This window comes from Dermacentor andersoni, chromosome 2 (assembly GCF_023375885.2).
Source record: "Dermacentor andersoni chromosome 2, qqDerAnde1_hic_scaffold, whole genome shotgun sequence".
Taxonomy (NCBI): domain Eukaryota; kingdom Metazoa; phylum Arthropoda; class Arachnida; order Ixodida; family Ixodidae; genus Dermacentor; species Dermacentor andersoni.
In genome coordinates this window covers 251,656,989-251,684,311 of record NC_092815.1, presented here as the reverse complement: position 1 = coordinate 251,684,311, position 27,323 = coordinate 251,656,989, and the positions used below count along the sequence as shown (strand labels likewise).

The 27,323-nt window shown below is 47.3% G+C and overlaps 1 protein-coding gene across 1 annotated transcript in view; it reads right to left on the bottom strand.

Moving 5' to 3' along the window:
- Nucleotides 1–27,323, bottom strand: part of Lamp1 (lysosome-associated membrane glycoprotein 1) — a 67,900-nt gene that overhangs the window by 32,295 nt on the left and 8,282 nt on the right. The window contains exon 2 of the mRNA XM_050186666.3: nucleotides 749–996. Within this exon, the coding sequence (XP_050042623.2) occupies nucleotides 749–996 (248 nt within the window). The remainder of the gene's footprint in view (nucleotides 1–748; nucleotides 997–27,323) is intronic.

The following is a 27,323-nucleotide window of genomic DNA, read 5'->3' as shown; positions in this document are numbered from 1 at the left end:
ATTCGTAAAATTAAGACTGCTCGAAATTCGTACATCATCATCAGCCTAATTTATGTCCACTGCGATCTTCAATTAGCCGTTTTGCACCAACCCATTCCAACAATTTCATCGCTCCACCTAGTCTTCTGCCGTCCTCGACATTTCGTGCATCTTACGGAAAATTCGGAAGAGTTGGCAGGTATGGTTTTACCTAAGTGGGCTTCCGTGAGGGAGCGAACCTCTTGGGAAACTAACAGAGCCCTTCGTGCCACCTGGCAAGTAGCAAATGAAGACAATTAGCAACTGATAGTGCACCAGCAAAGTGCATTAATAGTGCTCCTCGACTCTCTACCGGTGCAGTAGCAAAATACAATGGAGCTGCTAGCAACAGTGCACCTTTATATACAACCACAACGTGGCCCCGACCCTGTTGGCAAAACGGCTTCGCAGAAGATTAAAGCCAGCCTCCAAATTCACCCCTGTCAGCGCACTTCCCCACAATATGCCATACTGTCTAACACGCTTGCAAGCAGTGCCGTAGATTGCCGGTGAGCAGCAGCTTAGTACGCTTGTGTTGCACCAGTACTGCACACAATGTATGAATAAATCCCTCCAAAATTGGCAGTTGAGAAAGGTTGTGGCACACTTGACCTACAGGAATATAAAAATTGGGCTGTTTACTTGGGTATTTCCCCCTTGACATTGCTCATATTCTAACAAAATATTTCTCGAAAAAATATGAATGTTCTCCAGGTTGCTAGACACTCACCTGCTCGTCAGTTGCGACGTAGGCAACCCTGAGCTGGATGGCTGCCTTGACCAGGATGCAGGTGTTGTTGGTGCCTGGCACAGTCACATTGTAGCTATTGAAAGTGGCCTCCTTAGGTGCTGGAGGTGCTGGTGGCGCTGGTGTAGTGGTAGTCTTTGGTGAAGCCGTTGGCGTGGTATTGCCGGCTGCTGTAGTCTCAGAGTGGGAAGTCATGCTTTGATGAGAGTCTGGTAGTGTTGAATTTTGCGCTGCAAGGAGGTAGGCAGAAATACCCACATCACATTCCATGCCAGGTACTGAGGTCCTGGACTTTTAATAAATCTCCACTGCCCGACTATCCTACTGAAGGAAAGTGGGTACATTCACAGCTAAAAGCAAAATTTAGTAGAAACTTTCAGAGGGCAAGGACATCTTAAAAAGGAGCTTGGAATTACAATTGTCACAAATTCACATAAACTTCAATATTCAAATATGGACAGAGTACTAAGATGTTGCTGATAATTAGACACAATGAGACAAATTTGCTACAGCAAATCAGATACATTTTTCTACCATATGTTTTTATGGGTTTGTTGGTTTGTGGTGGCTTGGCGAGAGAACACATTCTGCAAATAGTATTACAGCTGTGAGCTTCTCGGCTAAATTTTGTAGTCATGTGCGGTGAGCGCAGTTCACAAACAGAGTCCAAAGTTTAGTACCTCTCTCCAAACCCCAGTTTCAAATCGAGGCCTGCTTCTCACCCATTTGAAGGCCAATCCCCATAGAGAGCCGCCGAGGGTTGACATTGAACAAGCAAGATGTTTGGATCAGCGCACTTGTTCACTGTTGCTGCATATATCATTTGATGCAGTTAACTAAAAGGCTGAAGTGAAAATGATAATTTATGGGGTTTTGACAAGGGCCAGTTATGGATAAACGGTGCCAAGAAATGGGATGGTTTAGTTGATGGTGCAGTCAATGACAACAGATAGATGTAAAATGGCTGTATAGTGGTTAAAAGTATTCATTGTAAATTGCATAAAATATGCTGTATATGTATTCAAGCTATGATGACATGCAAGGTGTGCTATGGACATAAAAGGTATGCTACGAAGGGCGATACACTAAAATATTTCAGTGCCAGTAGCCTCACCAGCACACTTGAATACAGGCAAGTGGATGTGCTATGAATCTCCTGGGCTGATAATGCGCAATGTAGTAACATGTAAAAAGTTACAAACCGATTGAATTTTAAAAAATGTATCTGTACCACGGTACGTTGCCAGATGAAACTGAATGCGTCTGTAGGCTAAAAGGAAATACGTTGAATGTGATATTCTAGCAAAACATTGAGGTCAGTTGGCCTCTCGTCACATCGATAGACCACAGGTTATAAGTTCCCCACCAGGCAGCATAAAATGTGTGCCACATCCCGAAAAGATAGAACATGACACGAGTTTGTAGTGTTTGCGTTGTAGAGGACTGTGGCTCAACTGCATAGAGCTTCACAATGGTTTCAGCATCCCACAAGCATTGTCAACAGCTTCTCAGTTTCTTGCACAGGATTGGCTTGATTCCTGTAGCAGGAAAAGCTGTGGAAGCATTATTAGCATTGTTTGCAATGGATGTGTCAATTTCGTTGGCAAGTACTTTACCCTTAATGATCAGGAACCTAGCAAATTAAGCCATGTTGGTGAGGTGCATAAATAGTGCACAAGAGGGAACGAACATTTACAGGACATCTTTATGCTTTTGCAGTGGCCTTAATGTTTCACAATGCTTACAGAGCCTAACATTATTGACTTCCTCAATGTGTTTCATCACCAACAGCGCTACACATGCCTCGTCTGTAATGGCTTATTCAAAGGAAGAGGAACAGACAGCAGCACGGGTACGCCAGCACGTGACTGATGCATCAGTATAATTCAGTGCAAGAATACTTTGAACGAAGTTCTAAAAAGTGCATTTGAATCTGTGCCTCTGAAGAGAGTTTTATCACCTCGATAAACAATGTGTCACATTCTACCAGCTGCCACTGCCATGGTGGAAGTAGCTTCAGTGGAGGCATTAGGTGGTTTTCAAGTGGCAGGGCACCCACTCCTTCGCCAAGTGTCCTCACACGCAGTGGGGAAGGCTGTCACTGAGAGTCTTTTATGGACCAACATAGCACACATCAAATCGTTCATGGTGCAAGTATGTTGAGAGTGAGTGCACTTTGAGGAAATATGGGAAGTTGATGTATGTTCTTTACAGTGTCACGTGGTGGTGACGTTGAAGAACACAGTAGCAATACTGTGAACGACAAAATTAACTTTTATTGGGCGAACCTGTGCCCACAAAAGCAGGCTACACTTATAGCACAACGATAGTGGCGAACACTGTCAGCGATCGTCCAAAATCTGATCAGCGGGTCCAGCGCGTTGGCTTTTATACAGTAGTCATTGAATGTTCCAGATTAATAGTTGGGACCCGCGTGCCTTCCACAAAGTTCTACACCAATTGCGTCACGCGATGAAATCGGATAACACAAGGTTCGGCGACAACAAACAACGGATAGAAGCATCGATAACTTTCCAGAAACTTCGGATACATGCAGGCGCGTCCCGCGCTGTGTAACAACACCTGTTAGGCGGCGAAACGTGGTCGCCCGATAAATACAAGTGCATATGTCAACAGATAGAGCGACCCTCATTCGATTCTATGTATGGACTTTGTATAGGCCTAATTCTGACGCCCAAGGCGTGGCAGATACCTAAAAGTATTTTTAACGTACTCAGTGCAGCAGAGCGATATACCACAGCGCCATAATCTAAATTGTACACTGTACAAGTTAATTAAAGGGGCCCTGAAACGCACTTTTAATGTAGTAAGAAAACATTGACAACCTATTAACAAGGCTGTGAACATGAACCAAATATTGCACTGCAAGCGACAGGGAATTTACTATCTCATGTCAAAAGCCGCGACAATTGCTTGTTCTCTCCTTCACAATGTCATGCAACATCGCAAACAGCCAGATCCGTCAACAGCCATTGGCCGATTTCATGTCGTGAAAAGTGTACAGGGTTCTCCCCGCAGTGGGCAGCAGTGGCTTTGCCAGGCACCAACCTGGTCAACCGCCCACCTCTACAACCCCCGCCCATAGAGTTTCCTACAAAAATTACTAGAGGGAACTCTGGTGCTAGTGTCTACGGGAGCTGCAATGGGAGCGCTTGTCCCAGCATGGGAACATGGATTTGCCTAACTTCGTCTTTTTGGCTTCAAACGGCTTTGTGACTTTGTAAACTCGTCATTTTCAACAGTGTATTGCGTAATAAATAATTAAATAAACATCATTAAAATTGTCCGACGGCAGAATTCGAACACAGGGATTCTAGCACAGAAGCCTGATATTGAAACCATTAAGCCACGGAGGCATGTATCGACAAGCGAATGAAACGCCCTTATGAATTTATCACGGGCATGCCAGTGCCTAGAGACGCTTGGCGCATTTCGACTTGGCCACCTGGACAAGCTCAATCGTTGCAATTAATGGCAATTGTACACGTTCCCGGCGTCTTCTGCACTTCGAAGAATATAGATTGCGCTGAAATATATGAAAATAAGATTTATATAGAGTCATATACAAAGCCACAAAAACGTCTGAATCCACAAGCACGAAGATGAGACAAATCCATGTGCTTCGCATCATTCCCATGGTAGGACAACGACTGCAGCGCCAGAGTTCCCTCTAGTAATTTTTGTAGGAAACTATGCCCCCGCACACCTCTCGGACTTCATGTTTGCCGTACTCTGGACAACTGTATGCCTATGCAGCGGAAGCTATGAGCGCAAAGGGCTGGCTTCCACGAGCACACCGTTACAGGCAAGCATGGATGCTGGCGGGAAGCAGCCACACCTGCTCAAGAGCCAGAAACAGGCCAGGAAGCTGGCGGTAATCACGGACGATTGTGGTACTATTCTGGACACTTTCTGAAATCTCAAGGTCGCAAATCTGATTGGCCAAGAGCAGGCCAAGAGCCCGCTCTTGGCCTATTGGATAAGGAGACCTGGAGTTGGACAATATGGCTGATCTCAACAAGGGTCCAGAACAGCACGCCCGTAATCATGGATATGAGCACGAGTGCCGATACAGATAGTGCTGCTCACGCTTACGAGCTCTGCTCCTGTTGTCGTCGTTGCAGGCATCTACTGTATTCGCAACGTGGTCCCAACTTTCTTTTACTTGATTTCATCATTGTGTATGTTTTTAAAGCTACATTTCTCTTTCTGCAATATTCGCACTGGTAGAGCACCTACATGTCTCGCTCATTCGCATTTTCAAACTTCGCTTGTGCTTGAAGGATAAATTATGCAAAAAAGAGGCAAGGCGTGCAGACTGGACACAAGAGTAGAGAAGTGGACAACATGAACGCTAACTAACAACTGAAGCGAGCACCGAGGCGAAAAAAGGAAGAAGACTGCGCAAGCTCAGGAATGGCATCACCACGTGTCAGTCGGGTACATGTACCGGTCTACGCGAGATAACTCTTAAGGCACTTAATATGTTATGTAAAGTAATCGAAGGCTGACTCACGCAGGCACTTCAACCATTATAGATATGCCATGCCTCTACCATAAGAGGCGTATCTTCATTTTTATGCCTGTACAATATCGCACATTCATCTAACTCTGACGTGCAGTTACAATCTTGGTAATGTAGGGAAAGAAGGTGATCCACCGGTTAACGACCTTTTATGTTCCATTAGCGTATTAGCGTCCCATTTGCCCTATGTAGAACTTGCCACAGCTAAGGGGAATTTTATAAACCACACCCATACAACAGTCAGTAAACCTGTTGTTCTTATATTGCTTCACTGGACAAGTATCTCTTTTTTTGCCTTTTACCTGCTCCTTTTTCCTCTGTACGGCAGCGCATATCTTACCTAGCTTATTAGAAGCAGTGAAAGCAACATTAACATCATATCTACTTGCAACTTTTTTAAGCCTGTGCGACACTGAATGAATGTACAGAATAGCCACTACTCTTTTTGCTATTACTGCTTTCTGTAATCGCGTCCGTCCCCCTCGAAACCGACTTCTTTAGGCGCTCAGCCACAGTGGCTACTGCTACACTAGGATAACCTGCTTCTAATAGGCGGCGCACCTGCGCATTAAAACTTGCGCTCATTTTGTGCATGCAGGATCTGGTGAGGGAAGACTTAAGGCACAACATGACAATTCCGTTTTTTACGACTTTGGAATGCTTGGATTGAAAGTTTAGCAACTGCTTCGAAGATCTTGGGGAGTACTGCCAACCAACGTGATTTTGTTCGAAGACCAATGAAATGTCAAGAAATTGAATTACGCATCGCTGAGGAAATTCCTTGGTAAACTTGGTATCTGTGTTGTTCTCAGTTTTCTGTTTTATATGCAAACCGTCATGTCAAGCAAGTTGATCCGACTAGGAGAGTGGTGAGCAGTAAATTTGATAGGGTTGATCACTAAACATTGTTAGAAAAATTGCCCTATTATGGCCTCAGAGACAGTACACTTGACTTAATAAGGAGCTATCTTAGCGATCGGTACCAGTGTGTCAATAAATACGAAAACATCTACGCCAAAAAAAATTAAATGTGTACCGCAGGGAAGTATATTAGGCCCTCTTATTTAACCTTTATATTCATCATATTGTAAACAGATCAATCAATAACAAACATTATCTATGCAGATGACACGACCTTATTTTTTACAGGAACAAACGTAGATGAGTTGATTCAAGCAGCTAATGAAACTTAACACACTTTATCCGAATGGTCTTGTCATAATTCATTACAAATCAACAGCTCTAAAACCAAGGCCGTTCTTTTCCAAACAAGAGGAACGGCTTGCAAGTACTTGCATAAACTGCTCCTAAATAATTTTGAAATTGAACTTTCGGAGACTATCAAAACATTAGGTATGTATTGTCTTTCATCAACATATGCTGTGGGATTCTCACATTGAAGAATTATCTATTAAGCTACGAAAAGCCCTAGGTATGCCAAGGCGGTGTCAGTTGTTCCTGCCGATTCCCCAGAAACTTCACATTTTTAATGCGCTTTTTAGTTCTCACCTGCGCTACTGCCAGTTGGTATGGGCATCTGGAACTCAAACATCAAAGAAAAAGTTATATACACTTTAGAAGTGTGCTTTGCAGGCTGTTGCAGATTTAGGCTATAGAGATCATACATCTCATTTATTTGTGAAGTTTAAGGTTTTAAAATTCAGTGTTGCATATGAACATCAATTGTTGTCATTGAGGTCTGAAATTCGCAGAAATAGCCTAAACTTATGATGCATTCATTGCGTCCTACCAGAAATTCTGAACACTGGCACATTCCCCGAACACGAACGAATTACGGTCTCCAAATGTTAAAATTCACCATTGAACACGTACTCAATACGTTCCAAGCTCACAGAAGATCACTTACATGTCCTTTCAGGAAGGGAGCTATTCAACATGTTCACATAGTCCGCTACAAGCCTAGAAAAATTCTGTCAAAATAAAGCACTCCTTTCTGTTTACAGTGTGTCTTACTGTTATGTTACCTTGCAGTAATTTTCTTGTCACTGGTTTTTTATGCGTGAATGATTGATGTACTTATAGTCACCCAAGGGCGCGTATAATTATGTCTACTTGACAATTAACGTACAAGTTTTATTTATTTACTTTGTTTATTTTTCTATCATACGTTAAGACTATGAGGTTTGCTGTGCTGTCATTCTGCTGCCTTGTACGGATGGGAGGTGGGGCTAGCCAAGCTGCATCAGTGCAGCTTTTTTCCCACTTTCCACGCCACAAAAGTTCTGTGTAAAATACACTGAACTGTTGGTGGTGAAAAATAAACTTCAACTTCATTTACTACTCTGGTGAAAGTGATTGAAATGGCCAAAAGTCACTTATCGTGCTTGTGCCGTGTTCCCATATTATAAACATGTCGTCAATGTAACGAAGACAGGTGTGGGATTTTAACAGGTCTGCTGCAAGCTGTCCCATGAAAGCTGCTTGGCTGGTAATTGCCCAATTTTGTTATCAACAGCTATTAAATAGCACTTACGTAGACAAAACATGCGTCTGGCGACAAAGCAGTAGCAATGCAGATATGGCGAATATTGAACTGCACTCAATTGTTGATGTCTCAGTTGCACCTAGGCAGCCAGGTGCATTCCTCACTGACGATTTCCAAGTTAACAGGCATCTCTCTTGGCATGTTGTGCTTGTGATTTGAGCTGTTACAAGAACGCCAATGTGTTTTGTGGCCACCGGGAGCTCAAACACATGCTTGAAATGCGCGATGGCTGTGCAGTACACAACGCTGAGTAGAGGAAGGCCAAACACATCTTTCCTGTCCCAGCTTTCAAAGTGCAAGCGTGCACTGTGATGCAGCAGGCAAGTGCAACACGAACCAGCCAATGCACACAAAGCATGTAAACTGCAGCTGACAAAGCTCCACAAGCCACACTTCGACAGCACAGTAGCTTACCCATGAAGATCTGTCTGGAAAACGATTTCTCGGAATGACTAAATATTATAAGCCAAGATGGCATTGGAAAACCAAAGGCAAGTTGCATTCAGGGTTGATATTTTCGAGCAGTTGTTTCCGGTAGCACGTAATCTCCAAGATATTTGCAAGTCCCTGCATTGGACACGTCGAAGTAGATGAATAGCCTTTCTGACAGTGCCAGAAATGAGCAAGAACCACATGCTGCATTTTTCACGAAGGAGAATATGACGCAGCGGCAAGCTATGCAGGAATGCAATGGCACCAGAACGAAATGGGCAAAGCTTTACACGACCGCAGTTGGACTTCTGTGGAAGTGAATTTATGTGCACTTAAGACAGAGCCCCTCTAGCCCAGCCGTGCAGAGCCCATGGCCTCCAAAATTTAAGTGCACCTGCTTAGATTTACGCGCAAGAGCTGGTTTTGCTCCGGCCATCCCATTCGCTCAGCCTGCTCCTTATAGAAGTTTTCGAGGGATAAAATACACCAATGATAACTGCATTGCCATTCCCAAAGATGCTGCAAACGAATTTTTGAGCGCTATGCACTGTAAAGCCATGTAAAATATGTATTTTTTCATAAAATATATTTGTATGTCCCAAAATATTTTGCCAAATATAACTGGTATCAATGCGTCCACCTTTTTTGTCTATGTAAAAGAAAATATCACACCACCTTTAGAACTATATTAGTTCGAAACTAGCAAAGGAGTGAGTGCTGCACATATGAAAAACGTGAAGGCCATGAAATGAACAGGTTGAGGACAAATAGTTCCAATATATTGTGCAGGAGCAGCTTTCACCGGTCGTGTATTGCGAGTAATTGCACCAAAAGTATAGTCTCAACAGAGAGCATACAAAAACCAGGAGTTTGGCAAAGTAACATTAGAAACGCGAAGATACAATGAAATATAAAAATGCAAAGCCACAGCTTCATAAAGGGCAAAAAAGTGTCACTGGAGACGAAGTTCATTGCATGCATACACAAAAGCTCGTAACAAGGTCTGAAATACATGTATAAGTCACCTAAGCAAAAGTCACTGTATATAACGCATCAAACAAAGCAAATAAGCATGTTGCGCAATCACAGATCACAGAATCCTAACGCCCCCGCCCATTCATTCATTCATTTTCCCCGATGCATCACGCACAACAATCGTCGGCTCACCTATCTCCCCTCCACCCTACGCTTTCACTCGCACGTACAGCTTGCGAGTGCGCAGTGACGATGTTATCGCCCTTGAAGTTTTGTCAAAGCACGAGAAGATGCACCAGGCAAGATAACTGAAAATTTAATGACGTTTCGGTTCCCCATACGGGAGCCTTGTTCACAGTGAAACCAATAACAGAGATGCAACGTATTTAAGTACGTTTCAGTACGTGATGCAAGCAGCGAGTCTACACCGTTCGAAGTTTTCCCATCATGCCTATTCAGTGTGTCCGCCGTGGCCTGTATGTGCAAGGATTCTAGATGCAGGCGTAACGCAAGCTTCTTTTCCTTGGCCAGGAAACGTGCCCGTTCCCAGTCAATATTGTGGCCTATAGATTCCACAAAAGCTAATCAAGAGCACTCGAGGCCACGTGCAGTTTCTTGACGTCATATTCATGCTGTTTCACACATTTCTTAGAGTCACCTGTATCGCCGATATACTTGTGATTGCAGTTCTAGCACGTTATGGTGTAGACTACACCAAGAAAATTCCCCTGTGGCAATTTGTCTTTCACATTTACTAAAACGTTTTTCAGTTTGCGGGTTGGCACAGGCGCAATCTTGACATCGTACCTGCGCATGATATGAGCGATGGTCTCACTTGTGCCAGGGACATAAGGAATGGCAGCAGATTTTGGAGACAATGTAGAACGCTGTTTTTCTGGCAGTGACCCTTCTTTCCTTACTGAGGACAACAACGGAGGGTAGCCACAGGTTCTTAAATCTTCACAGATGCTTCCAATATCACGCGTGCAGTCCTCCTGTCTTGCGCAAACGGTTTTTGCTCACTGGAACAGACCTTTTATATGAAAGAGGATGTACGGAGTTAAAATGCACTCCGATATTCTTGCTTGTAGTAGTAGTCGTTAAGCCTTTAAAATTCCGCAGTCTTTTCACGTTTATTCAACATGTATTTTCCCGGACAGACGGGCTACCATCAAACTTTCGATTTCAGCTCTTGGAGTTTACATGGAACATGACGGCGACAGCAGGAATGCGCCTTAAGAGTCCATATATTTGCTATCGCACTTATATTGACACGTGTACTTATATTTATCGGGCGGCCACGTTTCGCCGCCTAACAAATCTTATCGCACACCGCGGGACGCGCTTGCATGTATCCGAAGTTTCTGGAAAGTTATCGATGCTTCTATCCACAGTCTGTTGTCGACGAACCTTCTGTTATCTGATTTATTCGCCTGACTCGAATGGTGTAGAACTTTGTGGAAGGCACGCGGGTCCAAACGATTAGTCTGGAACATTCGACGATCCTGTATAAAAGCCGACGCGCTTGACCCGCTGATCAGATTTCCGACGATCGCCGACTGTGTTCGCCGTTTTCGTTGTGCTATAAGTGTAGCCTGTTTTGTGGGCACAAGTTCGCCCAATAAAAGTTAGTTTTCTCGTTCACAGTATTGCTACTGTGTTCTTCTACGTCACCACCACGTGACATCTGGTGGAGGTGCTTTGCGTTCATGTACCGGACGCCCCCACAAAGCCGTGACCCAAGCCCTCACTCGGAAGACACCAACGTCGCCAAGAACCAGCGAGGTAGCCGCAGGCTGCAAGGACTGCCCCCGGAGCACGGACTTTTGCCTGAGACGACTAGGAAGATGGCCACCACGTCAACCCCAATGGCAGCCCCAGCGTCACCCGTCGTGCTGCAGCAGCCCAGGGAGCCTCCGACGTTCCGCGGTTCAACTTTCGAGGACCCGGAAAGCTGGCTCGAGACGTACGAGAGAGTCGCTACCTTTAACAACTGGAACAGCGACGACAAACTGCGATATGTCTTCTTCGCTTTGGAAGACGCGGCCAGGACGTGGTTCGAGAACCGAGAAGCCACCTTAACGACCTGGGAACTTTTCCGAAGCGGCTTCCTGCAGACGTTCGCAAGCGTCGTACGCCGAGAACGAGCCCAAGCGCTATTAGAAACCCGGGTGCAGCTACCTAATGAGACGACCGCGATCTACACGGAAGAAATGAGCCGTCTCTTCCGCCACGCCGACCCTGAAATGCCCGAGGAGAAGAAAGTCCGCCTGCTGATGCGTGGTGTGAAGGAGGAACTTTTTGCCGGAATGGTACGAAGCCCACCGAAGACCGTGGACGAGTTTCTTCGCGAGGCCACCAGCATCGAGAAGACACTCGAGATCCGAAACCGGCAATTCGACCGCCGCACAAACTCGACGAACTACGCCGGAGTTCAATCACTGGCCACCGACGACCTGCGCGAGGCTATCCGAGCGGTCGTGCGGGAGGAGCTACAAAAGCTGTTCCCACCATCACAGCCTCAAGTGGCTTCGATTGCCGACGCCGTGCGTGAAGAGCTCCAACAACAACTTGGAGTAGCCCCTGTATCGCCCCAGCCTGAGCCGCAAGCGATGACCTACGCCGCCGTCGCACGCCGTCAAGGTCCCCCTCCGCGACCGCGCCAGGGCCCTGTCACGCCGCAGTTCCGTCGTCCGCCGCCGCCAGCGCCAGCACGACCACCCGTCGCCCAGCGGACCTACGCGAGGAAGACGGACATTTGGCGCGCTCCTGACCACCGCCCGCTCTGCTACCACTGCGGAGAAGCGGGGCACATCTACCGCCGATGCCCATACCGGGAGATGGGACTGCGAGGTTTCGCCGTTAACGCGCCGCGGCCACAGATTGGCGAACGACCTCGCGATATCGCCGACTACCTCGCCGCCACTCAGTGGAGCCCTCGACGAGCTTCCCGTTCGCCGTCACCAGGCCGCTACCTGTCGCCGCAGCGCCGACCATACACTGGCCCAGCCCGGGGCCGGTCCGTCAGCCCATATCCGGAAAACTAAAAGCAGCAACCGATGGAGGTGCGGTTGCTGTTCGTCGAACTGACGAAGATCCTCCGCCGCCGACGAAGACGACGAAGAAACCATCTCGACGACCTAATGACGACACGCCGCCGTCCCGAAGAAGTCGGGAAGCCAAGACTACACCGGCGAAAGACGACTTGACGACGCGACGTTCCAGCTTCAGATCAACACGACGCAGCCGTGATCCGACGCCAAGACCCAACTGCAACGCCAGACAAAGAACCACCGACCTCGACGTGCTTCTCGACGGCCACGCAGTCACTGCCTTAGTCGACACAGGGGCCGATTACTCCGTAATGAGTGGACACATCGCCGTCCAGTTGAAGAAGGTTAAGACTGCATGGGAAGGCCCTCAAATTCGGACCACTGGAGGACACCTGATTACGCCGACAGGAATGTGCACGGCAAGAATTACCATTCACGACCGGACTTACCCTGTCACCTTCGTTATCCTCCAACAGTGTTCACGAGACGTCATTCTCGGCATGGACTTCCTCAACCAACACGGCGCAGTCATCGACCTGAAGTCGAAGTCAATAACGCTGTCGGAAGATCATGCAATACCGCCGGAGAGCCCTCGTAGTCACCACGCCTTGAGTGTGCTTGAAGATCAAGTGAGCATCCCGCCTCGCTCCAGCATTGTTATTTTGGTCGGCACCGAAACACCCGCTGACGTAGAAGGTGTCATCGAAGGCGACCAACGTCTACTCCTCGACCGTGAAATTTGCGTCGCAAGAGGGATCGCTCGACTGCACGGAGGAAACACGAAAGTGTTGCTGACAAACTTCAGCAAGGAGTTCAAGCACATCAACAAGGGCACGACGATCGCATACATCGAGGAAATTGTGGAAACCAGCGATGCCTTCGTCCTCTCGGATTCTATCGCATCTACCCCGACAACCGTAGTTCCCGAGCCAGACTTCGACATAAGTCCAAGTCTCCCCGTGATTAAGCAGCAACAGCTCAGAAGTCTGCTTCGACGATACAAAGGCTGCTTTTCGACGTCATCGAGGATTCGACAAACACCAGTCGCAAAGCATCGCATAATAACCGAAGAATGCGCTCGACCACTACGCCAGAGCCCTTACCGAGTTTCGACGCGGGAACGTGAAGCTATAAGAGAACAAGTCGACGAAATGCTGCGCGACGACATCATCCAGCCGTCGAAAAGCCCGTGGGCATCCCCTGTTGTCCTGGTAAAGAAAAAGGACGGAACCCTACGTTTCTGTGTCGATTATCGTCGACTGAACAAGATCACGAAGAAGGATGTATACCCCCTCCCACGGATAGACGACGCATTAGATCGGCTCTGCAACGCTAAATACTTCTCGTCGATGGACCTCAAGTCTGGCTATTGGCAAATTGAAGTCGACGAAAGAGATCGCGAAAAGACCGCCTTCATCACCCCAGACGGCCTCTACGAGTTCAAGGTTATGCCATTTGGACTGTGCTCGGCGCCTGCAACGTTCCAGCGCGTGATGGACACGGTTTTAGCAGGATTGAAGTGGCAGACCTGTCTCGTTTACTTGGATGACGTCGTTGTCTTCGCCGAAAATTTCGACGAACACCTTAGGCGGCTCGCAACGGTACTCGAGGCCATCAAGTCATCAGGGCTCACTCTGAAGCCAGAAAAGTGCCGCTTCGCCTACGATGAGCTTCTGTTCCTAGGCCACGTCATCAGCAAGTCTGGAGTCCGCCCCGACCCGCAGAAGACAGCTGCCATCGCAAAGTTCCCGCAGCCCACCGACAAAAAGGCAGTGCGTAGATTTCTTGGCATGTGTGCCTACTACAGGCGATTTGTCAAGGACTTTTCACGCATCGCTGAGCCGCTGACACAGCTAACTAAATGTGACATCGAGTTCAAGTGGGAAACGCCGCAGGCCGATGCATTTGAAGAACTCAAACGACGCATGCAGTCGCCGCCCGTACTTGCGCACTTCGACGAGCTCGCCGATACCGAAATCCACACAGACGCCAGTAGCCTAGGCCTCGGTGCCGTCCTAGTCCAGAGAAAAGATGGACATGAACACGTGATAGCTTACGCTAGCCGGTCGTTGTCAAAAGCGGAAGGCAATTATTCCACAACGGAAAAGGAATGCCTAGCCATCGTTTGGGCTACAGCGAAATTTCGCCCCTACCTATATGGCAGGCCATTCAGAGTGGTCAGCGACCATCACGCGTTGTGTTGGCTAGCTAACTTAAAGGACCCTTCAGGACGGCTGGCACGGTGGAGCCTCAGACTACAAGAATACGACATCACTGTAACATACAAGTCCGGTCGAAAACACTCAGATGCCGATTGCCTATCACGCGCCCCCATTGACCCACCGCCGCAAGATAACGAGGACGACGACGCCTTCCTTGGAATAATAAGCGCGGAAGACTTCGCTGATCAACAACGAGGGGACCCGGAGCTAAAAGCCCTTGTCGAGTATTTGGAAGGGCACACCGACGTTGTCCCTAGGGCATTTAAGCGTGGATTATCTTCGTTCACGCTTCAAAACAACCTACTCGTGAAGAAAAACTTTTCACCAGTCCGCGCCAACTACCTCCTTGTTGTTCCGTCGGCGCTGCGTCCAGAAGTACTGCACGCCTTACACGACGATCCCACTGCTGGGCACCTCGGATTCTCCCGGACGCTGTCGAGGATACATGAAAGGTATTACTGGCCGCGTCTTACCGCCGACGTCGCCCGTTACGTCAAGACATGCCGAGACTGTCAACGACGCAAGACACCTCCGACAAGGCCAGCAGGGTTACTACAGCCGATTGAACCTCCTCGTCGACCATTCGAGCAGATTGGGATGGATTTGTTGGGGCCGTTTCCGACGTCAACATCCGGGAATAAGTGGATCGTCGTGGCGACGGACTATCTCACCCGATTCGCTGAAACAAAAGCTCTACCGAAAGGCAGCGCAGCCGAGGTGGCGAAATTTTTCGTCGAGAACATCCTGCTGCGACATGGCGCCCCAGAAGTCCTCATCACCGACAGAGGAACGGCTTTTACAGCAGAGCTCACCCAAGCCATTCTGCAGTACAGCCAGACAAGCCACAGGAGGACAACTGCCTACCATCCGCAGACGAATGGTCTCACGGAGCGCCTGAATAAGACCCTCGCCGACATGCTAGCGATGTACGTCGACGTTGAGCACAAGACGTGGGACGCGGTCCTGCCGTATGTAACCTTCGCTTACAACACGGCGGTGCAAGAAACAACACAGATCACGCCGTTTAAGCTGGTTTACGGCAGGAACCCGACGACCACGCTCGACGCCATGCTGCCCCACGTCATTGACGAAGAGAATGTTGACGTCGCTAGCTATCTCCAGCGCGCCGAAGAAGCCCGACAGCTCGCCCGCCTCCGGATCAAGAGCCAGCAGAGGACCGACAGCCGACGCTACAACCTCCGACGACGCTTTATCGAGTACCAGCCCGGTGACCGTGTTTGGGTTTGGACCCCTATACGCCGACGAGGACTGAGCGAGAAGCTCTTGCGTCGCTATTTCGGACCGTACAAGATCATCCGACGTATTGGCGTACTGGACTATGAGGTCGTGCCAGACGGCATTTCGCTGTCACAGCGGCGTCGCTCACGACCTGAAATTGTCCACGTTGTGCGACTCAAGCCGTACCACCAGCGTTGACGAACTTTGGGACTTCGCGTAACTGACTTGATTTCTTTTCGTTGTTTTGTTACTTATGTTTAATAAGTGTCCTTTTGTGTGTCGCTCTCTTATATTTGTAGCATCGGGACGATGCTATTTAAGAGGGGGGTATTGACACGTGTACTTATATTTATCGGGCGGCCACGTTTCGCCGCCTAACAAATCTTATCGCACACCGCGGGACGCGCTTGCATGTATCCGAAGTTTCTGGAAAGTTATCGATGCTTCTATCCACAGTCTGTTGTCGACGAACCTTCTGTTATCTGATTTATTCGCCTGACTCGAATGGTGTAGAACTTTGTGGAAGGCACGCGGGTCCAAACGATTAGTCTGGAACATTCGACGATCCTGTATAAAAGCCGACGCGCTTGACCCGCTGATCAGATTTCCGACGATCGCCGACTGTGTTCGCCGTTTTCGTTGTGCTATAAGTGTAGCCTGTTTTGTGGGCACAAGTTCGCCCAATAAAAGTTAGTTTTCTCGTTCACAGTATTGCTACTGTGTTCTTCTACGTCACCACCACGTGACAATATAATAAGAGTATCAGAATCCCGTGGCCCATCACTTTCTGCAAAAGAAGTAACAAAATCGAACTTTTGCCATGCAACAATTTGCTGCGCCACAACAATGTCTCTTTTGTGGGGCAGGGGCACCGAAGTGAAAAAAAAACAAAACAAAGAACCCAGAGAAAAGCATGTTTGCCACAATCTAATGCCTACTTTGAAAACCTAATGTGGTTACCAAAGTAATATTGAAGAAAACATGAGACACCTGGTCCACAGAGAACCATATGCATACTGCTCAGTATCCTACACTGGCGAGACAGTCCGAGTTCGCAATGTTCATGCCGAAATGTCTTTTCAAGCATAAAAAAGACATTCTAGACAAAATCCTGAATGATTTCTGGCGCCGAGGTTGTTTTGATCAGCGGTGCTTGATAGCATGAAAAAATTTCGGGGGTGGGGGGAGGTGGGCTGGGACCCATACGCACCCCCCCTCCTGCCTACGCCCCCCCTGCTGCCTAGTGCTTCTCGGCTTTCTCCTAAAAGTACCCACATTTTGCACATTCACAGCATGACAGAGGGAGTTCGGAAAAAAAACGTGGGAAGCCTCGCAGGCGAGTACCAAGCATTGTGCGCAATGGGAGCATAGCTTTCGCTTTCACCGCCGGCACCGTAGAATCTGGAGATTACTGACCCTCCTCACGAAAGTGAGGCAAGGAGGGTCAGGTATCGCCACACCTGTCGGCACTGGCAACATCTCGAGAAGCGAGCATGTTCGATGCCGAATGCCAAGTTTGGTCGATTCAGTTAGCGTCAGCGTGCGCTCAACATTCTTTGCAATGCACGCATGTTCGTTAAACTGAGGGTTTGCACTGTTGCCGTGTTCGAATGGGTTTAGCATAAATGAGAGGAAATGTTGATGTCGCCACCTGGAGTGTCCATATAATCGCTATCGCAATAGAAAATTCTGGGTGTACGATAAAAAAAAAAAAAAACGATTATGAAGCATGCCGCAGTGCGGGGCTCCGAAATGATTTTGAACACTTACGTTGACATCAGTCTAAGTATACCGGCAATTGCAGCAGGTTTCTGTGGATGGGTCATGCTATGTCTTGCTTCAAGCCATATCCTAACAGCAAAATTCAGAGAGCAAGCACTGATACCAGCTGGCAAAACTGCTTTAAAACCGACTTTAAAAATGATAAGCATATCTATATAACCGGCACTTCTACGCACTCGAATGCAGCAAGTCTGCCTGCAGAGAAAAAAATTTAAGCATTTGGGAAAATAGGCTCCAGCATGCACCTTGACCCTCGTACACCTTGAGCCATATTTCAAAATCAAAAAATCGTAAAGCAGCGTGAAAACACTGTTCTTGCCTCATCCAAGCTGTGGCAACAATACCAGGGCGCTTGAAAGCCTGCCCGATGCCTTGGATGCGAGTGCCGCAGCACAGAAGAGAGCCACGCCCACCTCTGAAAATATTCCGTGCAACAGGGACGGCTGGAAAATAACCAGCCAGCGCGTGCAAATCTCGGAGGACATGCCGAGCCTCAGTTATTAATCCTTAACAGATGACTAGTCTGATCGGTTGACGAGTCCGGCATTTCCGGCGAAATCTTGCAAGTCATGCTGGAGACACTAAGATCACTAAAATTTTACCCTGCGCTTTAAAGGTGACCTGCAGCAGCGCCGTGACCACTTGTTGCTGTAGCGCTAACACGGAACACCTATGGTGCAAGTGCACAAGTGGGCGGTTGTCAAGCGCCTCTTTGTTGAAGGTGCAAACGCAACACTCTCACTTCAGCTGTGTGTGATAGCACATGTTCTATTCCTCACCAGCCTAGTAGACTACAGTGTCTAAGTGTAACTATACCCTGCATGGATTGCATCCACGTTAAGCCAGACTATATTCGCGCCTTTAGCCTGGTCACCCCAATGCACTCTTCTTCGACAGGGTTCTTCAGAATCCTTGTTAGGCGACCAAAGGTGGAAAAATATTTCCTTTCCTGTAGCGAAAAAAGTGCGGATTAAAAGCGCTCAAGCAGGTGAATAGAATTCACGTAGCTTCTTTTTTAGGAATACTGCCGATCTCACAAGAGATGTTGCAGGGAGGGCATATATATTGTCAAATGATTTATTGACGTCTAGACATTGAGGAATGACTAGAAGCATCAAAGGCAAGCGTCCAGAAATGGCAGGCGTTAAGCAGCCAAAAATCTAGGCAAGTGCAAGCTCGTGTCGCGTGGCTACCACCAACAATGGCTTGCTTGCTTGGCTGCTTCGTCATCCTCTTGCCATCTTCATTACATTGGCCCCCAGGGAATAGCATAGCCATCCTGGCAACTTAAGGTGTTGACAGTATAGCAGGGTCATAAGAGGGCTTGAGGCAACTCACATGGCTGATTTCTCGACCACAACGACGTAAGTCTTCGGACAGTGTTAAAAGTTCAACCTCATAATTGACTGGAGATGTACGAGCAAGGATGCAGTAGGGCCCATGGTATTGGGCCAGTGATTTAGAGGAGAGACCAGGAGCACTCTGTTGAATCCAAAGCCAAACGAGGACACCGGTCACAAAAGCAGGGAGAAGTCAGTCGGTGCTGTGCCTTAGCTGCTGGTGACATTGGTCCCGGTTGTCTTGAACAGGCCAATTGTCGACAATCTTCGGCATACCTGGCAACATCAGAAATGGGAGTGTATTTGGAGGAGTCGGGTGTGTAGGGAAGCATAAGTGTCCAGCGTGCATGATGGCTCGCGTCCACACAAGAGAAAGAACGGCGAGAATCCTGTGGCTACGTGTGTAGCAGTGCTGTAAGCATATGTGACTAATGGAAGGCCAGTGTCCCAAATGGTTTGGTCCAATGCGGTGTACATTTGCAGCATATCACTGAGAGTGCAGTTAAATTGTTCAGTTAGCCCATTCGTTTTGAGATTGGTATGTGGATGTCATGCGACGAACGATGTTGCACTGAACGCGCAAGGCTTGAATGGCAGCAGCCAGGAAAGCATGTCTTCTGTCGCTCAAGAGTTCACGGGGATGCATAACATGATAAACGCAACATCTCTCGCTGTAGCTGTGGGCAAAGCTGCAGTCTCTCCATAATGCGCGAGGTGGTCCACACCGACAATTATCCACTTATTCCCAGAAATGGTACAGGGAAGCGGGTCGTATAAGTAGATACCAATGCGGTCAAATCATTGGGCCGAGCAAGGGAGAGGCTGAAAAGCGCCGCTGAAAGGCAGTGCAAGCACGTATGTACTTGCACAGAAATGTATACATTCACATTCCACACCAGTAGTATTGCTGATGCCGGCGGTGGAAAAGCTGGCGCCACTGTCGGCGTGACGTGCTAGGAGGGATCACGTGGACAAAGCGGCCGCGTCGGCTGCTTCGGGCGCGCCGAAGCGAGCTGAAAACGAGTTTAAATTCCCTCGTACGCTGCGGTCCTCATTTAGTGGCGAAATTTTCCCGCTTCGAGTGTCTCCTTTACAACGCTTGAAAGCACTACAATAGGTAGTGGCTGCCTTTGAAGGCGCGCAACATGGTAGGCTACTGCTGGGTGCCGCAGGGCCGGACGCACGTAACGGAGGCCGGTGTCAGCCTTATTCACACGTAGCCGCAGGACAAGAAGCTGCGTGAAGCTTGGCTCGCGAAACATAAACGCAAACAGTCATCGGCTACAACTCCGGTATGCAGCAAGCACAGACGCGTGGAAGATTTCTGCTACGGCGCCCGGTCTGCGATGTTCGGAAAACGCGCACTGAGACGCTCGCCCGAGTCCGCTGCCCGACTAATGTCATGACGGTTTGATCTATGAACTTGTCGATGCTATAGATACTGGCAAGTTCAGTGGAGTGGAAAGGCAACGGTAAGAAGCACATTTAAAGAAAGCATGGCATACGGTCATGTTTGTGTTATGAATTAATGCGCTAAATTACAAAAAAGGAGCAGCGGGAAATTGCACGCTGAGAACACCGATAAACATACAGTGCGACGCAACTCGAGAAATACTATTGAAAGGTCAAAGAATTTAGAAGAAAAAAAAAGATTGAATCGTCGCGACGGCACATCACAGTCCCAGTAGGCGTCGAAGTCTCTACAATGAAATTATTTTTGAACAGCTGTGATAGCGCCCACGCAACAATGGTTGCTTGTATACTGTCAAATGCTCATATTCTGCTGCCTAAATCTCATGGCACGGTGCGAAAACGCGCGCTCGGTGAAAACGAAACAGTGCGCGGACAAGCATGCAGACGCGCAGTCGGTCTCTGCGAATCTGCGCGATCGCTGCATTGAGGCTTCGTTCTATTACACTCCATTTAGATATACAAACACTATAAGAACATATTTCACATAGTTTGCTCTCAGCGTTTACCTACTTTTCACGCAAGAAACCGGTTCGGGAGACTCCATCGCGGCGACCGCGCGCAGTGGCGTTCACTGTACGTATTCGGTAAAGAGATAGCGTCTGTAAACGATTGTGTGCTTTCAGTTTGTCCAAGATTATTATTTAGACAGTAATAAACTTCTCTCGTTTCGAAAGTACTTACAGAAATGTCCGGAAGAGCTTGCGCATGGTGTTTTCAGTGAGCGCTGACAGCAAAACCTATGAGGAGCGCGCCACGTGATCCCTCATAATACGCCAGCGAGGCGCTTCCGATAGATGGCGACTCCGTAACTCCTCGCCGCCAATAGGTCTTGAGAACGCCGGCATGAGTGCTTTGAGGGTCGGTATGGAAAGCAGCGCAGATTTCCGTTCGCATGTGGCAGGGCACCACCACCAGCAGCCACCTCCGGCCATCAGATGCGTAATGTCGCCTATAGAGGAGATCGTCTCGAATACTGAAATGGACAGCTTGACGACAGTTCTTGAAGCTGGTTAAGCTGATTGATCAGTTAGAAAGTTAAGGAGTTGACAAATTCGTGCATCCTTGCGTTGCTCCGACGACATGTCTGCAAAGCTCATAGGCAACAAGGGAGCTAAAGAAGCCAACGGAGAAGCCATGTCAGATGCTAGCAGTGAGCGGGACAGCGCATTGGCGTCCGAGTTGTTGCGGCTGTAACAGTGCACGACCTGAACGTCGTATTCTTGCAGGTGAAGAACCAAATGACCAAGACGTCCCAAGGGATCTTTCAGCGATGAGAGCCAGCACAGAGCATGATACTCCACTACTACATTGAAAGAGCGGCCATAAAGGTACGGACCAAAGCCAAAGCACAAATGATGGCGAGGCACTCTTTCTCAGCGACGGAATAATTGCACTGCTTTCTTGAAGGTTCAACTGCTGTAAGCAATGACCGTCTTGGTATCCTATTTTTTTTTAGGCAATACTGCACCAAGGCCGACACCACTGGTGTCAGTATGGACCTCTGTGGGTGCATTGGGGTCAAAGTGATGAAGTCGCCGCGATGTTGGTAAGCGCCGTAGCATCAGGAAGGACTCTTCGCAAGCTCGTGACCAAACAGACAGGCCGCTACAGGTTGTCAGAAGGTTGGTAAGAAGCAAGATGATAGAAGCAAAGTTGCGCACAAATCAATGAAAATACGAGCAGAGCACAATGAAACTTAGAAGCATTTTCATGGAACTGGACTTGGGATATTCGGCTACGGCACAGAGCTTCGCGGGGTCCAAAAGAATGCCCTGCTTTCAGACGACGTGACCTAGTATCGCAAGCTGGCGTGCAGCAAAACGGCACTCCTTTATGTTCAGTTGAAGGCCAGCAGAGGCGAGGCACAGGAGAATGGCACGAAGACGAACAAGGAGAGTTGGAAAACCTCTAGAAAGAAACGATGTCCTCACGGTAGCAAAGACAGGTATTCCACTTGCAGCCATGAAGGACGTTATCCGTCAGCCATTCGAAAGTAGCTGGGGCATTGCACAATCCGAACGGCATGACATTAAATTCGCACAGTCCGTCAGGAGTGACGAAAGCAGTATTCGGTCGGTCAAGGTCGGCCATTGGAACTTGCAAATAACCGGAGCGTACATCCAAAGACGAGAAATATTCTGCTCCTTTCTCCTTGCAAACAATCGAGACCATCAATGTGCTGTTCTGCCGCTGAAACTATACGTTTGTTGGCATAAGGGCGAATGACAACCTTCACCTATATCACATATTTAGCCCAATCACTACAAATCACCTATGTAGCCCAATGTGGTCCGCAACGTTCGTACGACCCAAAGATGGTTGAGCACAATTGGAGGAGGAGCGGAAGGATCGAAGAAGGGCCAGGAGTTCGCTACGATGTGTTGACAATAGATCGGTGACAATAGAAGGGTGGAAGCTGCCTGGAGCTGAAGGTTTCGGAACAGGTGTAGTCATGGCATTCAGTTGAAGATTGGGTTGGTCTTCAGTAAACTCCAGAGAGTGCAGGAGGTCAATATCTTGTATGTGGCCTAAAGATTCCCTACGAAGTAAAGTAACAGATTGATTGATTGATGTTTGAGGTTTAATAGCGCAAAGGCCAGGTACGGCCAAAGAGCGCCATGCTAGTATTAATGTTTTCGTAGTGGTCTGATGGGTTCTGTGAATTTAATAACATGAATATAAAGGGGCCTAAAAGAGCTGGTGGAAATTGCATAAAATCTAAACATAATAAAATTATGGCAATGATTAATGACGTGTACTATGATCACTAAAACACATTAAGAATGATGCAATACATAAAATTTGCGAAATGCTAGAATTGCCCAGAGCACTACTGCCTTGCCAGAGCCCTTGAAACACAAGGGCCTAGAAGCATGTGCTATATGAAACAATATATCACAGCGGCATCTTCTGAACAGAGGAGGCGCTATGAACGTATGGGGCTGATAACATACCGTATAATGCGGAATATAGGTCAAGGCGGAATATAGGTCGACCCCCTTACATTGAAGCAAAGAAGTCAAAATAAAAATTATAAAGCACAAAACTTCGTTTTATTTAGTGGTGCCGCCAGACTCGTCACCTGCTCATTCGTTTGAGCTGTCTGAACTCTCGTCCAAAGACGACTGCTTTTCACTGGCTACGTCCCACAACATGTCATCCTCGGTGCCGTCCAAGGAGTAGCTAATGCAACACTTGTAGCACACCCATGTAGCCACAGCGGTGAGGCGGCCTGCGCAGCCGGCCGGTTGGGGCCGTCGGGTTGTGGCCGGCCATCTACTGATTATATTGTTCACGGACAGTCTTTAAAGGGCTTGTTGAGCTTGACGTCCAGTGGCTGAAGTGTTGACGTCATGCCTCCTGGAACGACGGCGAGTTCCGTCCTCCCGTCGCGGAGTGCCTGCTTCACACCTGCGGTCAAGTGCCCGCGAAGGCATCCAAGACGAGCATGCTTGGACACCGCAGGAGTGTGCCAGGTCGCCGATTCCAGACCCACAAGATTTCCATTTCCCACAAGTGTTGCCAGTAGTTTCACAGTTTCCTTCGTAAGATGGGCTTCAAATCTGTGACAGGGACTGCAGTGTTAGAATTAACAGCGGGCGATGCAATTGATGTGGCCATCTGGTCTGCTAGAACGTTACCCTGGATGCCCCTATGGCCAGGCACCCAGCATATAATAACATGCTGGTTAGATACATACACTTTACACAAGACGGAATAGAGCTCAATTTTTACGGGATTTTTGTGCTTACAGAATGATATCAAAGAGTTCACAACACTTGGGGAGTCCATATATATAACTGATTTTTTTAGTTTTGATTTCCTTATACGCTTCACAGCCGACAATAGTGCGTAGGCCTCAGCCGTAAAGACTAGTTTCCGAATGCAGTACACCGGATTCCGAGAAGGATGGGCCTACGGCTGCATAGGACACCCCGTTGTGTGACTTCGATGCTCCGTGCAGGAGTGCTTGTACTGGAGTTCCCGGAAATGCATTTGGATTTCAATCTCTGGAGCGTGCTTTGTAACGTGCATGAAAGATATATTGCATTTTATCAGCTGACACTCCTAAGGAGGTAGCAGCTTAGCTGGAGGCATTAAGCGATGTTTGAGGAGTGGGACATCCATTTCAGCGCTAAGCTCCCTCACACGCAGTGAAAAAGGCTGTCTTACAGAGGGACAATTACGAAACAGTAGCATATGTCATATCGTTAACGGTATTAACACAAATGTTGAGGATTAGAGTGAACTTTCAGAAAATATGTTTGGCTGATGTATGTTCTCTGCAGATGGAGTGACCACTCATTTGATTCTACATATAAACTTTCAATGGGACTTGTTCTGTAGGCGCCAGTGGCCAGTCGGATTCCTAGATGGTGGACCGGATCTAGCATCTTTAGTGCGCTCGGGGGCGGCAGAATGATAAATCACGGCACCATAGTCCAATCGTGGTCGAATGAGGTTCTTGTACAGATTCAAACATTTTCTGTCGCTGCCCAATGTTGTATGGGATAAAATTTTCAGTAAGTTCATTGTGTTTAAGCATTTAACTTTGAGATACTTTATATGTGGAATAAATGTTAGTTTAGAGTCAAGTATAATGCCTAAGAACTTGTGCTCTTTGTTCGCAGGGATTTGCTGACCAGACATCTTGATATGGGGATCTGCAATGAGCCCTTTGTTTTTTTGTGAAAAGCACACAAAAACTTTTGTTGGGGTTCACTTTAAATCCGTTTTCGTCTGCCCATTTGGACACTTTGTTCAAGCCCTGTTGTACTTGCCTCTCACACACTGCAAGGTTGCAGGATTTGAAACCTATTTGTACATCACCTACGTAAACAGAATAAAAAAGGGCTGGCGGTAATGAAGCCCGAAGTGTACTCATCTTTACGATAAAGAGCGTGCAGCTAAGCACACTTCCTTGCGGTACACCAGTTTCTTGTATAAAAGGTCGCGAAAACACATTGCAGATTTTCACGCGAAAGCATGTTTGGATAAATTGCTTTTTAGTATGTTTAGCATATTTCCATGAATGTCCATTCCCGACAAGTCTCGCAAGATCCTGTATCGCCACGTTGTGTCATACGCCTTCTCCATATCGAGGAATATCGATAAGAACTGTTTATGTACGAATGTATTGTATTGTATTGGGTTTTATGGCGCATAAGCAACTTAGGCTATCATGCGCCAAACACATGGTATAACTTATTTCAAAAATTGGGTATCCTCAGCGAGGTCCTTGTCCTGACAAGGCCTCTGAGGAGCCCAACAAACCAAATGAGGACCTCAGCCTTCTTCTCAGAACTGAGAAAATGGGTGAGGTGCATCATAAGATGCGTGAAAAAACCGGGTAATAATTTTTAGAATTAGTAGTTCTGTGATACATTATATTTCGTTTAGGATCGCTGCGTCTTTCAAAAAACTAAAAACAGAAGAAGTTTCTACTAGTGGGTTATCTCCTAAAAGCAGACTGGGATGGAAGGGAATGCGTTCATTGTAAAATACAGTAAAATGTTTTTTCCTTAGCCGTTCGAGTTGTGTGCACGAGAATAAAATGTGATTTACAGTGAGTTCATCTCCACATTTCTCACATAAGGGTTTGTCTTGTTTTGTCAGTAGAAAGTTATGCGTTAGGTGTGTGTGTCCGATGCGCAGGCGGCATAAAATTACTGCTATAAAACGTTCCTGATGCCTGCATGATCACCATTCTCCTAGAATAGGTTTTACTAAATGTAGTTTGTTATTTTCTTCGTTATTCCATGTACGCTGCCATTTTTCTTGAAGCTTGTTTTTTACTAACTTCATGCAATCTGCATAGGGTATACTTACAGTACTCACAGCCTTATGGCAGGCTTGAGCAGCGCACGCGTCACCTCTCTCGTTGCCTCTAATTCCTTGATGGCTTGGTATCCAACAAAGCTTAATTTCATGTCCTTGTGTTTGAGCGGTTATTAAGTTATGGATTATGTTTCCTATTAAAGGTTCCCTTACGTTTCTGGCTTTCAGTGCTGTGATTGCACTTAGCGAGTCCGTGTAGATAATGCTGTTTTGAATGTTCATCTCGACTATTTTTGATACAGCCACCGAAATGGCATGACATTCGGCTGTGAAAATTGACGCGCACAGAGGCAACCTGACTACCTTTTCCCATTTATCTTGCACTACAGCACTTCCGACGTAAAGTGATGTTTTAGAACCGTCAGTATAAAATGCTGTGTGTTCTTTGTACTTTTTGTCTAGCGCCAAAAATTCTTGTATTAGATGTTCACGTGGAGTTTGCTTTTTATGAAAGTGTGTCAGTGTTTAGTCACCTACACTGGGAAAGGTGTGCCAAGGTGGTAGTGGCTCGCTTCTCTGGGCAACATCGGGCAGTGTGTCTAGAATACCTAATTCCTGGCAAATTTCTTCAAATCTGAAAATAAGGGGTCTCGTCGCATTCGGTTTGTTGTTAAAAAGCTGCTTAGACGGGCACTTCGTAACTATGGAGTAGCATAGATGTTTTGGTAGTGAACGGGTTTTTAGGACATATGCACATGTGAGCATGGCTCTTCTATCTGCGAGGGCTGGTTCGTTACATTCGACATGTAGGCTGTTTATGAGTGATGTCCTGTATGCCCCACTTGCAAGGCGCAGACCTGAGTTATGAACTGGATCTAATTGCTTCAGGTAGGACGGTCAAGCTGAGTTGTATACTATGCACCCGTAATCGAGGCAAGAGCGAACTATACTACGGTAGATGTGTAAGAGGCAGGTCCTATCAGCCCCCCAGCGTTTATATGAAAGCACCTTTAATATGTTTAATGATTGGGACGTTTTCTTCTTCAGCTTCTTTATGTGCGGCAAGAAGGTCAGTTTTCTGTAAAAAGTTATGCCCAGAAATTTGTGTTCACTTTTTACCAGCAATTCCGCTTCGTTCAGGTATAGTCTAAGATCTGTCTGTAGGCCACGTTTAAGTGAAAAAAGGATGGCCACTGTTTTCTGTGGGGAGA